This window comes from Eulemur rufifrons, chromosome 3 (assembly GCF_041146395.1).
Source record: "Eulemur rufifrons isolate Redbay chromosome 3, OSU_ERuf_1, whole genome shotgun sequence".
Classification (NCBI taxonomy): Eukaryota; Metazoa; Chordata; class Mammalia; order Primates; family Lemuridae; genus Eulemur; species Eulemur rufifrons.
The window spans coordinates 27,500,045-27,516,369 of NC_090985.1; the positions used below are offsets into that span (position 1 = coordinate 27,500,045).

Consider the following 16,325-nt stretch of genomic DNA (forward strand, 5'->3'; position numbering starts at 1 on the left):
AATCAGTACTTCATTCCTTTTCATGGCCAGATAGTATTCCACCGTGTGGATGTATTATGTTTTCTCTATCCATTCATCAATTGATGGGCATTGGGTTGTTCCCACCTTTTGTCTAACATGAATAATGCTGCTATGAACATTCATGTACAAGTTTTATAGGAACACATATTTCCAATTTTCTTAGTATATACTTGGGAGTAGAATTGCTGGGTCATATGATAACTTATGTTTAACTTTTTGAGAAACTTTCAAACTGTTTTCCAAAGCAGCTATACCATTTTACATTTCCATCGTCAATGTATAGGGATTCCAATTTTTCCACATCCTCATCAACACTTGCTGTCTATCTTTTGGTTATAGCCATCCTACTGGGTACGAAGTGGCATTTCATTTTGGTTTTGATTTGCATTTCACTGATGGCTGATGATGCTGAGCATTTTTTCATGTGTTTACTGGCCATTTGTATATCTATTCAAACTGTTTGTCAATTTTTAAATTGGGTTTTATTTTCTTTTTATTGTTCAGTTGTAAATTCATTATATATTCTGGATACTAATTCCTTATCAGATATATGCTTTGCAAAATTTTTCTCCCATTCTGGTGTTGTCATTTCACTTTTTTGATGGTGTCCTTGGCAGCACAAAAGTTTCTAATTTTGATGAAGTCCAATTTATCTATTTTTTCTTTCATCACATGCTTTTTGGTGTTATGCATAAGAAACCATTGGTAACCCAAGGTGGAAGATTTACTATGTTTTCCTTTAGGAAGTTTAGAGGTTAAGTTTTCCATTTAGGTCTATGATCTATTTTGACTTAATTTTTGTTTATCATGTGAGATGGGGTCTAGCTTTATTCTTTTACATGTGGATATCCAGTTGTCCCAGCACCATTTGTTGAGAGGACTATTCTTTCCCCATTCAATGATCTTGGCACCCTTGTGGAAAATTACTAAGTGTGAGGTTGTTTTTTTTTTTAAATTCTTAATTCTATTCCATTGATATGCACATATATATCTGTACTTATGCTTGTACCATACTATCTTGATTACTGTAGCTCTATAGTAAGTTTCGTTCTTCTGTTTTAAGGCTGTTCTGGGTATTCTGGGTCTCTTGCACTTTCGTCTGAATTTTAGGATCAGCTTGTCCATTTCTCCAAAGCAGCCAACTGGGATTTTGATAGAGATTACATTGAACCTACAGATAAGTTTGGGGAGTTTTTCCATCTTAACAATATTGCCTTCCAAACTATGAACGTGGGATGTCTGCAATAAAGAGTCAACAAATCCTCCTTTTCAGGGAAAAAAGGAGGACACATTTAGTTGGCAGCCTTCTATCACTTGCCAAAACTTAGAATTTTACTTTTTTGTTTTAGTTGATTGTTTTTTTTGTTTTTTACATTGGCTGTTTTATAGTAAGAGAGGCATCTTATCATATTGTCATGTTTAGATAAGGTATTCTAGGAATCACTGATATCGTCTATAGGATATGGATTTTATTAACCTTTTAGATTGTCTTCTCATTTTCCTGCTTTACCCCTTTCTTAATTTTGTATGTCCTTTCAATTCTCTATTCTAGTTGGGGCCTTAATTTTTTTTATGTTTATTTTGCAAATTTAATTCCAATAAAGAATTCTTTATAAAACAAACACTATATGGGGACAAGTGATTTATCCTAGCATTTCTTTTCTGTATGTTTGTTTCACTTTAAATGTATAAGTTACAGTGAAGATTTGGGGCTGATATTAATTCTCTTAGAGGAGGAGTGACATCAGCAAGATCGCAGAATAGGACTTTTCAGCACTTGTCCACCACAGCAACACCTGCCTGACAACCATTGACACACAAAAACAGAGAAACTCAGTACTCTTCAGTATAGAAAGGTGAATGGAGAGAAAGGCCATAGTCAAAGTTCATGTAATTGTCAAAGTACATGTAAGCCTACTCGGTCACTAAATTCACTAGTGAAAGTAGGCAGTACTTCTTGAAGGCAAAGGAGTTGGTTTTTAAGGTTAACCAAGAATGAATCAAAGGGAACTGGGATGATCGGAGTCAAGCTTTGACTTTGCTTCAGGTACCACTTTTGAATGGTGTGCTCACCAAGGGTATTAACTGTTTATAAAATTTCATCCCTCTAGCACATGGTGGGTATACCTGGTAGTCTACGAGCCTTTTAGGTACCTGTCTAAGAGCATGGAGCACAGCACCCTACATCATCCATCTCTCTGTCCATCTTCCCAGGCACCTAGAACAAGGCAGAGTGAGAACATGACAGAGTGAGTCCCCATTGGCTTGTCTTTCTCCTCCACTATCCCATGACCTTTTGAGGGACCAGGTCTTATTTAACTTTTTTTTTTCATTCTTCCCTCTGAATGATTAAAACTGAAAATGGATCCAATTACTTTAGGCAGATTTATTTTTATTTTTATTTTTTATTTTTATTTTTTTTTAGAGGCAGGGTCTTGCTCTGTTACCCAGGCTGGAGTGCAGTGGTACAGTCACAGCTCACTGCAGCCTTCAACTACCGGCTCAAGCGATCCTCTCTCCTCAGCCTCCTGAGTACCTGGGACTACAGGTGCATGCCACCATGCCTGGCTAATTTTTATAATTTTTTGTAAAGACAGGGTCTCACTGTATTGCCCAGACTGTTTTTGTCTCACTATATTGCCCAGGCTGTTTTTGAACTCTTGGCCTCAAGCAGGCCTCCCGCCTTGGCCTTCCAAAGTGCTGGGATTACAGGTATGAGCCATCGCTCTATATGCTTTCTAAAGAAAAGCTTTTGGTGGACACTTTATTACCCCTGCCCTGGGATGTCGGAAAGAAAGTTACGTTTTTTCCAAACTTTTCTGACAGACACATAGAAATTTTGTGTAATTTTGAACATATATTTTCTCTCCATATAATTATGGCTAGACATAATTGTGGCGAGAAATGGAATGTGTTTTCCATACCTGGGAAAGTGTGGTCTCTGCCGTTTTCCATCCTGCATTCCTCTGTGGTCATCAACTGAGTGCTATCACCAGGCTGTCTCAAACCATCTGCCACTGCCTTGTTCTTCAGATCACTACAAGGTCCCATGTTTGAGAAGGCTGATGGGGGTTAGGCATTTTCTAGATAATCTTTGGCTGGCTAACGGGGTTAGAATGTGTGAGTTGACAGACATTAACTAACAATAATATTTATTGTTTCTTGAACACTCAGAGTTGTAGGCTTATGCTAAGTGTCCACATTATTTCATTTTGTCTTTCCAACAATCATAGTTAGACTTGATGATCTCCATTTTGTAGATAAGGAAAGTGCCAAAGCCAGTGATGTGCAGATTTGGCACTGGAACTTGGGACTTTCTGACTCTAGCCTGTGTTCCTCCCTGTATCTTCCTGCCCCAGACTAGTCCTATATCTTGAGTTTCCCACTAATGTTACCACTTTCTTTCTTATTAGTAGAATAAAGCAGATCTAAACTTACTTTCAAGTGGAAATGGAAAAGTGAATTAATATTTGAGTTCCCCAGAGTCTGTCTTGTGAGTAAAGCTACTTGTCTTGAGTAGTCTTTGAGCCACTTCCATTGGAACCTCACATAAACATCTGGGCCCTGAACTCAGACTTCGTGACTATGCAGCCTATTGAAAAATTAGAGCAAAGATGTGCTGATTAATATTGCCTTAAAGTACAGCAGGTTGGAAATGAGTTTGGGGATTTGATTTCATTTTAAGATTTCATGAGGATCTTGGCCTAGTATTTTACCGAGGACCATTTTGTGTTCCCCAGATCCTTGTGCTGTAGGTGTCCATGTTGACCTAACACGACTTTGTCCTGAGGCTCCCAGGGCTCACCACTAACAAGAAGCTTGTTAGTCAAGTGTCTGCCTGGTGCTCAAAAGCAGTCGTGTCCAAGCTTTTCCCATCAAGGATCCTTTTCAGGGCTTGAAGTGATTTCAATTCCATCTGTAACATAGTGTTTATCATTTGTTTTCTTATTACATTCAAGCGATAAAAGGAAGATTGAAATAATATATTATCATTCAGAGTATTACAACTTTTCATCTTAGATAGGTTCCATGAAAGAATCAATGGGAGTTCTGATGGATTAGAGATCAAGGCTTGTGACCTTCCCTGGCTGTCACCTTTATTTTAGATGGTGGTCTCCTTAAGGGCACTGGGTAAGATCACTATTTGTTTTATCTTCCCCAACATCTTTTATCATGTTTGTTATACGGCAGGCACAGTTGAAGATCTAGGAGTTTGCAGGTTTGTGATAAAGGCATTATGCATGCCTGCTTCTCGTTTATATATCTCCTCAATCCTCTGCCACAGTGAATACCCCACAGCACTGGAATCTCTTTCTGCAGCTGTACTGCACACTCCTAGAAAACAGAGGCTATGTCCCATTCAAATTTGAATATCCATGAATCATAGACCTGGACAAGAAGCTTCTAGAAGAAAACATAGGAGAATATCTTTGTGACCTTGGCAAAAGTTTCTTAGACAAGGACACAGGAAGCACTAACCATAAAAGACAAAACTGATAAATCGAGCTATGTCACAACATAATATTTCTGCTTATCAAGACTCCCTTTGCGAAATAAATTGGCAACAGATTGGGAGAAAATATTTGCAAAACATATATGACTAAGGACTTATATTGAGAATATAAAAAGAACTTCTACAACTCAATAATAAACAAATGATCTAATTTTAAAAACTGTCATGAGATTTGAGCAAACACTTCATAAAGGAAGATACACAAGTAGCCAGTAATCATATAAAAAGTGTTCAACATCATTAGTTATCAGGGAAATGCAAATTAAAACCACCAGAATGGCTAAAATTAAAAAGACTGATAACAGCAAATGTCGTTGAGCACGTGGAGCAACAGCGATTCTCACACATCATTGGTGTGAGTGTGAAATGACCTTTCACTTTAGGAAAGGTCTGGCGGTCCTGGGTGGGGGCAGTGGTGACATACACATGAATAATTTAGGAGACAGAGAGAGAAATGATAGTCTAGAATGGTTATGAGAATTTAGGAAAGAAGTGGTAGCTTGCAGCTAAAGGGCATGAAGACAGGCTTCTTGGAGAGGGTGACATTGGAATGGTGTCTTTGAAGAAGAGTCGGAGCAGATGTTGGGGGCAGGAGCCTCTCAGGCGGAGGGAGGCAGGAGCAGAGAGCCGAGGCGGGGGCGCTCAGGGAACCCCTGTGCCCTGGAGCATCTTCACCTGGTTGAGTCCTGTCTGAAGCAGGGTCTTCCCTTTTCACCCTTATCCTGTGTCAAAGGGCATCTCGTTGCACTTGACACAGTTGTTCTGTTTCTTTGTTCACTGGGTGACTGCTATCTTCCCTGCTGATTCTAAGCCAGGAGGACTAGCCTGTCCTGGCATGCAGGCCCTTGGGCGCAGGGTCTGTGCCTGTTTTGTTCACTGCTGTGTCTCCCCCCACAGTAGTGGCTGGCACAGAGTGGGCATTCAATAAATATGTGTTGGCAGAATAAGAAAACAAATAAATAAAAGTTGTTCAGTTTGGTTAGACCATAGGTAGGAAGTGGGACCTAGAATTCCAAGGCCAGCTTGGGGCTAACTACCTTCAGAGGGCCTGGTGTGCCCATGAAGGCATTTGGGCTTCATTTTTTACTGATGAGTTCCTGAGTGGTTTTGAGGTGGGGGTTGTCTCAGTCTGTTTGGGCTGCTATAAAAAATATCATAGACTAGGTGGCTTATAAAGAACAGAAATTTATTTCTCACAGCTCTGGAGTCTGGGAAGTCCAAGATCAAGGTGCTGGCAGATTTGGTGTCTGGTGAGGGCTGCTTCCCTGTTCACAGACGGCCATCTTTTTGCCGTGTCCTCACATGGTGGAAAGGGTGAGGGAGATCTCTATGGGGTCTCTTTTATAAGGACACTAATCCCATTTATGAGGGCCCCACCCCCATGACCATCAACCCCCCAAAGGCCCCAGCTCCTAAGACCATCGCCTTGGGGTTAGGTTTCAACATGTGAATTTAGGGGGGCAGGGAATACAAACATTCTGACCATAGCAGGCATGATGGGCTCTGAGCTGTGCTTCAGGAGTGTTATTCTAGCCAGGGTATGTGGGTGACTTAAGGAAGGTAGAGAAAGGTGGTGTGAAGATGACTCAGGTCAAGGGCCATGACAGTGGGTGCTGGGGTGGGGAATGGGTGGAGGGTTTAAAGGACATAGATTGGAAGGGTGTTCAAACTTAGATTCTGAGCTCGCAGAAATATCTGGGAAACACGTTTATTGTCCAGGGCAGGGGAGGTGGAGAACCACTTCCTTAGCAGCGTGCCTTGAGCGGCAGTGTGGGCCCTGCCTTCCTTCCTCTCTGAAGGTAGCTGCAGTGCAATGAAGTGAACACCATGCAGTGAGCAGAGCCCGAGCCCAGACTCAGGTCTTGTCTGTGACACTTCTTGGCTGTTTGATTTTGTGCAGGTTATTAGTGTCTCTCTGAGCTTCAAATGTCCTTATCTACAAGTTCATGGGATTGTTGCTTTGATTAAATAAGCTATGTTAAGGTTGTCAGTATATAGTAGTAGATGCTTAAGAATCAGAAGTTGTTTTTACTACATCACAGGGTTATTGGGAGGATTCAGTTAGGTCTTGGATAAAAGAAAACTTTTTGTAAGCCATGAAGTCTTAAGTCTAAGTTAGGTGGTGTTATTATTAACAATTCATTATCAAGTTACATGACTATATATATTCTGGGGTTTTAAGAATTTTTGTATTTGATGAAAGTCCCTGCCAAAATCCTACTGTCTACATGAACTCTTGTTCCTTTTCTTTTCTTTGATAAAGGAACTTAAAGTAGATGTCTTACGTGATGTGTAGCAAATACCTTTGTTCAGAGAATCTGGGCCTTATTAGCAGGATGACAGGCTACACTTGAAGCAGTGTGCTCGTCAAAGGTTTTGGAGTGTCCACAAAAACCGCTCAGTGCTTTTGTGATATTGTCATGTCACGGGGCTGGCAACGAGGCTGTCCCTCTCCTTCATGTTTCATGAGGTCTTTGTTTAACAAAAAAACTTTTCTTATGTGTGTTTCTTGTTTCACTTATAAATTTCTTTCAAAAGCTTTTTACTTTCTTTCTGTGCTTCAGCTTTCTGAGGAAGAAAAAATCCAGCGATACAGCATCCTGTCCGAGCTCTACGAATTGATCGGTTTCCACCGCAAGTCTGCGTTCTTCAAGCGCGTGGCTGCCATGCAGTGCGTGGCCCCAAGCATCACAGAACCCGGGTGGAGGGCCTGCTACAAACTCCTCCTGGAGACACTTCCTGGCTACAGTCTGTCGCTGGATCCAAGTGACTTCAACAGAGGTACTGAAAGTCCTGCTGCTAGAACTAAAGTGATGCTTTAATTCAACTAATCGTGCACTGTTTGAGCACCTGCTCTACATGGCAGACTTTGTGATTGGTGCTGGTGGTACAAAGATGACTAAAACCCTGCCCTGTACTTGGGTACTCTGGGGCTTGAATTCTTAAATCTTTGTCCGTGGTAGACAGAAGTTGCCTTTGAGCTCATTGGCATGGTGTATGAACAAAATACTTGAAATACCTAAGAATTTTACTTATCTTATGAAATTTAGTTATGTTAGCAAAAGTCAATGAACCAGGAATAAATATACTTGGGTGTATGTGTACACATATAGCTGTGCATTTGGTAGTAAATTCTTATTCTGCAGTGTTAATGCTGGGTAATGCATATTAAAAATAAAGCTATCACAACAAGTATACACAAATGTAATGCACAGAATTAGGCAAAGTCTTTTTTTTTTAGACAGAATCTGTGTCTTTTGCCCAGGGTAGATGCCGTGGCGTCTGCCTAACTCACAGCAACCTCAAACTCCTGGGCTCAAGCAATCCTTCTGCCTCAGCCTCCTGAATAGCTGGAACTACAGGCATGTGCCACCATGCCCAGCTAATTTTTTCTATATATATTTTTAGTTGTTTAGCTAATTTCTTTCTATATTTTTTTAGTAGAAATGGGGTCTCGCTCTTGCTCAGGCTGGTCTCGAACTCCTGAGCTCAGACGATCCTCCTGCCTCAGCCTCCCAGAGAGCTAGGATTACAGGCATGAGTCACCATGCCCAGCTAGGCAAAGTTTTATTAGGAGAAAAAAATTTGTTTTGGTTACTATTTTAGGTAGAGAACATATAGCACTTTTCTCCAGTTCAAATCTAGAGTTAGCAAAGGCATAGGCTTCTAGATAGGAAAGGAACTGAGAAGTCAGTCCTCTAGGTTATTGTCCTACCAGGACAAAAATGGATTCTACAGCATCTTTTTTATATAGTCATATCTGTTAAAGGCCTGTGATGACTGGAAGAGCTTATGGTTTTAATGATGAATCCAGTTCTGCTTTTAGATAATTCTGATTGTTATGGCTCTCCCCCAGATTGAATGAAAAATCACATTTCTCTTTACTTTCACCTACCTGAATATCTGAAGATATATCTACTTACCTTTTTCATACATTGATTCGATGGGTGATGTGTTACACTATTGCTGTGTGTCACATGGTGTGTTAGGTGAGTGATGCGATGGTAAAGAAGATAGTTTGGCCAGGCATGGTTGCTCACACCTGTAATCCTAGCTAGCACTTTGGGAGGCCCAGGTGGGAGGATCGCTTGAGCCCAGGAGTTGGAGGTTGCAGGGAGCTGTGATGGCACCACTGCATTCCAGCCCAGGCAGCAGAGTGAGACCCTGTCTCCAAAAAACAGAAGATAATTCCCGCCCTCTACAGTAAAAATAAACTGGCAGTTTCTCACATAAAACAACCCTCCACCTGTTTGCAGAGAGCTCTCAGGTGCTTTCAGAGCTTTCTTCTAATTTCTGCATCTCCATTTGCAGTGATATTCCTGATAAGTTACATTCTCTAGACTTCTTGCCATTCTGACCATCTTCCCAAAGCAAAGCTTGAAGTTGATAGACTCCATCTCTCCTAAATCAGATTCTCAGGATGAATTCTGGTTAGCTTAGAGGAGGGGTCAGCAAACTTTTTTCTGTACAGGTCCAGATAGTAAATATTTTCGCCTTTATGGCCCATATGATCTCTGTCACAACTACTCGACTCTGCTGTTGTGGTGTGAAAGCGGCCATAGACGATGTGTAAACCAATAAAACTTTATTTAAAAAAATAGATGGTGGTCAGGTTTGGCACAGCAACTATACTTTGCCAAACCATTGGCTAAGAACACAATGATATCTAAAATAATTTTTTTGCCCCAAATTACTTAAAAACATTTTTCTAAAATGCTTTCTAAAATCATTTATTTAATAAAAGGAGGGCACTGGGGTTCGGAAGAGAAAAGGGAGACTAAGTGAGTAGCGTAGCAGAAGGAGGGTCTTCCCGGGCAGGATGTGAGGGGAGTGAAGGGAGGCTGGGCTGGGGCATTTGGAGCACACGCAGTGCTTTAGGCTCTTACTTCTCTGGAGGGAGGAGACCTAAACCTGGGAGGGGGTGACTGTGCAGCTAGGGGAGAGCCTTTGTGCGCTGGCCTGTTGCGCTCTGGCCTGAAGCTGTGTTTGGAGGAGCTGAGGCTCTGCGTGCAAGCAGGTGTGTTAAGGAGGGTCCTCACAGGAGTGAAGTAACCATGGATTTTTATCTTTAGGGCCTTAGATGTCCTGTCTCTCTGGAGCCCCTGGGGCAAGACGGGGCAGGCAGAGTGCTAATTAGGGTAGATGGTACACTTCTCTGCTCCTGTATGAGAGCACACCATGTCTGTCTTCTATGTGACCTTGTCAGGTCTCCTCCATTCCATACCCATGCTGTGGACGTTTTAAATTAAACATGGGCTTGACATTTGTCTCTGTTGGACGTTATCAGTGACACTGACTCATATTGTTGCTCCGGTTCATTTTGAACCTGGATTCTGTCCCTTGCTTTTGTTTCAGCTGTTGATGGTATTTAGTGCAAGAGGTCAAGAATAGAATTTGGGACCCTTTCTAACAGGTCTCCTATTCTCTAGAGATTTCTTGGTTTTTGCTTTGTACTGGACACCATGCCCTGTGTTGAGGAGGAACATATGGATGAGCCAAGCTCCTGCCTGATCTCAGCCACATCTGAACCCATTCAGTGGTTTTCTCTGCCAGATCGTATTTTACCATCTTGCCCAAACAGATTTCATGATAGGATTTTTTCACCTGCCCTATCACCTGCTCTCCCTTTCTCTAATTTCTTTTTCCTCTGCGTTCCCCAAGAGATGGATGGAACCTGTGGTTTACTGAGCCCCTGTTTCATGACTGGCACTTTTAGTTGGACCCGAGCATATATGAATTAAGACTGATGACATGTGATTTTCATACTGGTCTCTGTCTTCTACATATGAGGAACTTCAGGGCAGTCAGGTGCTTCCCCAGAGATTGTTGTGGCCTCTGCACCACACCTAGTGTGGGCCTTTAATTGGCTTCTCAGGGCTGCTTCCACCCTCAGACAGCTGTGCCCCAGCTGTGCTCACAGGACTGTCCTTAGTTCCCCAGAGCACTCTTAAGACCATGTGGTCCTTAACAGAACTTTATTTTGGTGCCTGAGGAACTCATAGTTGAGAAATTAAAACCTTCATAAAGGATTACTAGGGAGGATGAGGAAAAATAAAAAAAAAAGAAAAAAAAAAAAAGAAAGTGAAAACGAAGAGAAAGAGAAATGAAAACCTTCCAACGGGACCGTCATTGCTGATGGAGTCCTTGGGCGGACCTCTGCGTTAGCTGTCTCTGCCCTGGGCTCTGAGCCTGGCCCTTACAGTGGGGGGCCGGCCCCTTGCCCCATGGAGTCTGGGTCTGGCTCTTTCTGCACTTCAAAAAGAGGAAGATGCCTTCCTTATGGCTTCCATTTTTTTGTTCCAGAAATGAGGACAACACCTCATGGCAGGTAGCAGATGCCTGGGGTGAGGTCTGGGTGTACATACTTGGAAGATTCTCACATGAATCTGAGAAGACTGATCTAGTTCTTACCCTCCTTTACGGATGGTGGTGGGCTTTCGCTCAGTGTTGTTTCTGTAGGGAACACTCACTGGTGATGGAGAAAGGGAGGGGACAAGTGGGGAAGGCTCTCCATCTAGGATGACCATGCGGTGCAGTGCCAAGGTCAGCTAAGGCATGAGAGGAAGGCGTGAAGACTGATAAACAGGTTGCTGGATTTGGGGAGCCAAGGTCAGACTGAGCCAGGATGAGGGATTTGGAATCTCAGTAAGATTTGCTGTTGCCCTTGTGGCTGGTGTGTTTCATAGGAAACTCAGCTGGAGCCAAAGCTACAAATGGGAATCAGTGAAGAGATAACACACTTTTCCAGAAGAGCTTGCTTCTTGTATCCTCACTGGTCAGAGTTTTACTTTATTCCTGCCCATGGAGTGCCCGGCATTCTGGGGACTGGCTCCTAGGGCGAGGCCATTTCCCAATTCCCAGCCTTTCTGTAGCACTGCAGTAGTCCCATGGTAAGCACCTTCCAGCTTTTCCAAAGAGAGAGATGGAAAGGTGAGAACAAAGCCTACAAACCAAACAATGCTCTCATAATGTGTTGGCATTGCCAGGGTTTGCTTTTAAGGATGAGCGGAGCAATGACCAGAGGGGTGTTGGTTGGCCTCCCTCACCTGCTCTGCTGACACCAGCAGGCGGCCTTCTGGTCCTGATTCTACTATGACGAACAGCATCTGTGTGGTGCTGGAGGATATCCCAGTATCTGAGACATCTGCTGCACTCAATATACAGTTCTATGGCATAGGAAGCAGTATTATTTATACGTCCACATTACCAAGCAGTTTTGAAGGGTGTTTATTCTTTTTTTTTAAATATAGATCACTTAAGAATTAATCTTATCATATTCTTCCCATAACCGTACTTTCCCCTCTGTGATTTTATTTTATTTGTAAAAAATAGACTTTATTTTTTAAAGTTGTTTTCAGTTCACAGCAAAAATGGGCATGAAGTATAGTGTTCCCACATTACCCGCTGTCCCTGCACACACACAGCCTCCCTTCTGTCAACACCCCTGCCAGGGGGCATGTTTGTTACAGTTGATGAGCCTGTGTTGACACATCATCACCCAGAGTCCACCGTTTACACGAGGGTTCACTCTTGGTGTTGTATATTCTGTGGGTTTTGACAAATGTGTAATGGCATGCGTCCACCATCACAGCATCATACAGAGTCATTTCACTGCCCTAAAAATCCGCAGTGCACTGCCTCTTCATCTTTCCTTCTCCCTACCTCTGGAAACCACTGATCCTTTTTTTTTTTTTTTTTTTTTTTTGTTGAGACAGAGTCTCACTTTGTTGCCCAGGCTAGAGTGAGTGCCGTGGCGTCAGCTTAGCTCACAGCAACCTCAGACTCCTCGGCTTAAGCGATCCTACTGCCTCAGCCTCCCGAGTAGCTGGGACTACAGGCATGTGCCACCATGCCCGGCTAATTTTTTCTATATAGATTTTTAGTTGTCCATATAATGTCTTTCTATTTTTAGTAGAGATGGGGTCTCGCTCAGGCTGGTCTCGAACTCCTGACCTTGAGCGATCCACCCGCCTCGGCCTCCCAGAGTGCTAGGATTACAGGCGTGAGCCACCGCGCCCGGCCTTCCACTGATCCTTTTACTTTCTCCATAGTTTTACTATTTTAAGAATGTCATATAATTGGAATCATAACAGTATGTAGCCTTTTCAGATTGGCTTCTTTCATTTAGTAATATGCATTTAAGTTTTCCTTATATCTTTTCATGGCTTGTTGGCTCATTTCTTTGTAGTGCTGAATAATAATATTCTACTATCTGAATATATCACAGTTATTTGTATGTTCACCTGAAGAATCTTGGTTGCTTGCAAGTTTTGGCAATTAAGAGTAAAGCAGCCATAAATATTTACGTGCAAGTTTTTGTGTGGACTTAAGTTTTCAACTTATTTGGATAAGTATCAAGGTGCATGATTGCTGGATCATATGGTAAAAATACGTTCAGTTTTGTATGACACTGCCAAATTCTCTTCCATTTTGCATTCCCACCAGCAATGAATGAGAGTTCTTATTGCTCTACATCTTTGCCAGCATTTAGTGTTGTCGGTATTTTAGATTTTGGCCATTCTTACAGGTGTGCGGTGGTATCTCATTGTCATTTTAATGTGCAATTCCCTGATGACATATGATATTGTGTATCGTTTCACTTGCTTATTTGCCATCTCTATGTCTTCTTGGGTGAGGTATCTTTTCAGATCTTTTGCCCATTTTTTAAGCGGGTTGTTTTCTTACTGTTGAGTTTTAAGAGTTCTTTGTATAATTTGGATGACAGTCCTTTATCAGATATGTATTTTGCAACTATTTTCTCCCAGTCTGTGTTTTGTCTTCTCATTTTCTTGATATGTCTTTTACAGAGCAAAAGTTTTAAATTTTAATGAAGTCTAGCTTACTAATTCTTTCTTTTGTGGATTGTACCTTTGGTGATGTATCTAAAAAGTCATTACTGTAGCCAAGGTCACCCATATTTTCTCCTATGTTAACTTCTAGAGGTTTTATAGTTTTGCATTTTATATTTAGGTCCATGATTCATTAAGTTTTGTGAAGAGTGTAAGGTCTGTGTCTAGGTTAGTATTATTTTTTTGCTTGTGGATGTCCAGTTGTTCCAGTTCAGTGTTTGCTGAAAAGACTATCTTTGTTCTGTTGTATTGCCACTGCTCCTTTGTCAAAGATCAATGCACTGTACTTATGTAGGTCTATTTCTGGGCTCTCTGTTCTGTTCCACTGATCTATTTGTCTGTTCTTTTACTAGTACCACACTGTCTTAATTACTGTAGATTTATAGTAAGTCTTGAAGTTGGGGATGTTTTTGTTTATTAAAAAAAAATTGTCGGCCGGGCGCGGTGGCTCACGCCTGTAATCCTAGCACTCTGGGAGGCCGAGGCGGGTGGATCGCTCGAGGTCAGGAGTTCAAGACCAGCCTGAGCAATGAGCGAGACCTCGTCTCTACTAAAAATAGAAAGAAATTATCTGGCCAACTAAAATATATATAGAAAAAAAAAAATTAGCCGGGCGTGGTGGCGCATGCCTGTAGTCCCAGCTACTCGGGAGGCTGAGGCAGTAGGATTGCTTAAGCCCAGGCGTTTTGAGGTTGCTGTGAGCTAGGCTGATGCCACGGCACTCACTCTAGCCTGGGCAACAAAGCGACACTCTGTCTCAAAAAAAAAAAAAAAAAAAAAAAAAATTGTCCTATTAGATGTTATGAAAAATCGATTGTTCACAAAAGGTGATTGTTCACATTTTCTTCACTATTTCCGAGTATTTTAAGTGGCATATCTTGAGCAGCTGCTGTGCAGGCAGGGTCACTGTCTCCAGTTGTGGCCTGCACAGGAGTTCCGGCTGCACTTGCCCAGCTGTCTGCCGGGCTCAGGGCTGCGTGAGACCAGACGGAGGGGTGGCTTTGTCTGTTTCGCATGCAGGGACTTTCTTTGCTAAGCCCTGCTTGGCCTGCGGGCTGCATTTGCCCAGAGAAGTATCTCTTTCTCACCCACACAAGGCTAGCTGTGGCCTCATTTACACATGTAACATTGTTTCTCAGAGCTTGGTGACTGGGGACCCCGAGCAACATATGCCGTGGAAGGGAATGGCGGCTTGGCAAGGTGACCTGTTATTCTCGAGGTCATACTGCTGGTGAGAGCGCAGGACACCACTACTGACTAGCTATGTGACCTTGGCTAAGTCACCTGATGTCCTGTGTCTCTGTTCTTTATCTGTAAATGGGGGGTACTAGCTTTATCTAGTGGGAGGTTGTGAGGATTGAATGGTCAGTCCCTGTGAGGAGCTTAGGACAGCACTCAGCACGTTTGCTGCTGTTACTGTAGGATTTACATTTTAAAAGGCTGAGAGTTACTGGCAGAAGAGTAGAGTATAGATCCCAGAGTCTGAGGAGGGGAAGTTGAGTGTCTAAGCTCCATTAGGCTTTCTTCTGGAGAAATTTGATTGAGTGGGGTTAGGGGGTGATGTGGTATTTAGGAAGAGGGAAGAGAGAGTTTTTAGTGCAGTCACCCTATTGCTTTTCAGAGAGACGAGATTGTGTTTTAATGGGTTTCTCTGAGCACTTGTGAACAGAATCCCCATTTGGTGTGCTTCTGAGAGGCTTCAGGGAAGATTTAAATTGCTTTTCAGTTACTTTTTTGAGTATCCTTTGATTATAACTCCAGGCTGGCTTCAGGGTAATAGCAAGCCTCCTGGGTTCTATGCAAGTTTCAATAGGAGTTGTCTTAATTTTTTCCTTTTATAAGGGGCCAATTATCTATATCTAAGAATATGCAAGTCTGAGGTCTTCCAATGGCTCTTCCTTCCTTCAGGAACACGCTTCCCCTGTTCTTCCCCACCTAACTCAGTTCTCAGCCGAATGCCATTTCTTCAGCTTCACAGAGGTCCCCTGTGGTCCCTTCAGCCTAAGTGGAACCCTTTTATTTTTCTCTTTCATTGAATCCTGTTGTTCTTACTCACAGCACTTCTCATAATTTTTAAGTACATTAAAAGAAATTGGGGGTGCTTATTTAACATCTGCCTTTCCCACTAGCCTGCAGACCCTGCAAGAGCAGAGCCACCTGTGTGTCACCATGTGCCCCACACTGCTCCATGGGGCGGGGGTCCAAGTAGATATATGTAATGTGGGACCACACCCTAACGAGCTGCTACAATATATTTGTTGCCATTTATTGAATAGAATTTTTTTCTTGCTCTTAATTTTTAAGCCTGATGAATGAAACATATTTCTTTCAAAAAGTAAAACAAATAAGCATACTTCCAAGTGATTTGGTACTTTTAAGTTAGACTTCTGTTTCAGGAGGAGGAGACACTTGTCATCATTTTGTGAAAGACGGTAGGGAAAGGGGGTAAAGGACTGAGATCAAATAATGTAAAAATGGTAGGTGGCAGCTGGTTACATTTTTAACAAAAAATAAAAATCACTTTAAACCCCATTTCTACTATTTCTCTGGACCACTGTAAACATTTCTCAGAGAATTAAATGGAAATCTAAAACCTTGTACCTGTGAATAAAAGGTAAGTTGTCTATACTTTCGGGTTCTGAAATGTATTCCATCTCGTTCTTGAGATGAGCATCTATCCTCACTAGCTGCTTGCAGGGAGTTAGGTAGGAACACAGATGTGTGCTGCGTGTATTTGCTAGTTTACAGGGCTGCTTATGATCATTTTAATCTTCTTTGTGTCACTGTATGTGAAGATTTTTGATCATGCCTTTTACTCAGTTCTTTTCCTGAACAGGATTAAATTTTCCCCGGAACTCTTGTGGAAGAGAGTGGTAAGGCAAATGGATTTGCTAAAAGGCAGTAGTCAACGTATGTAATAAACTCCCAAATTGGTGAACTTT

The 16,325-nt window shown here is 42.1% G+C and overlaps 1 protein-coding gene across 5 annotated transcripts in view; it reads left to right on the plus strand.

Moving 5' to 3' along the window:
* The window catches only part of TRAPPC9 (trafficking protein particle complex subunit 9), a 604,744-nt gene that overhangs the window by 47,909 nt on the left and 540,510 nt on the right, over window positions 1–16,325 (plus strand). For all 5 annotated transcript variants that reach the window (XM_069465953.1, XM_069465949.1, XM_069465951.1 and 2 more), the window contains one exon: window positions 7,099–7,315. In XM_069465953.1, coding sequence (XP_069322054.1) covers window positions 7,099–7,315 — 217 coding nt within the window. The remainder of the gene's footprint in view (window positions 1–7,098; window positions 7,316–16,325) is intronic.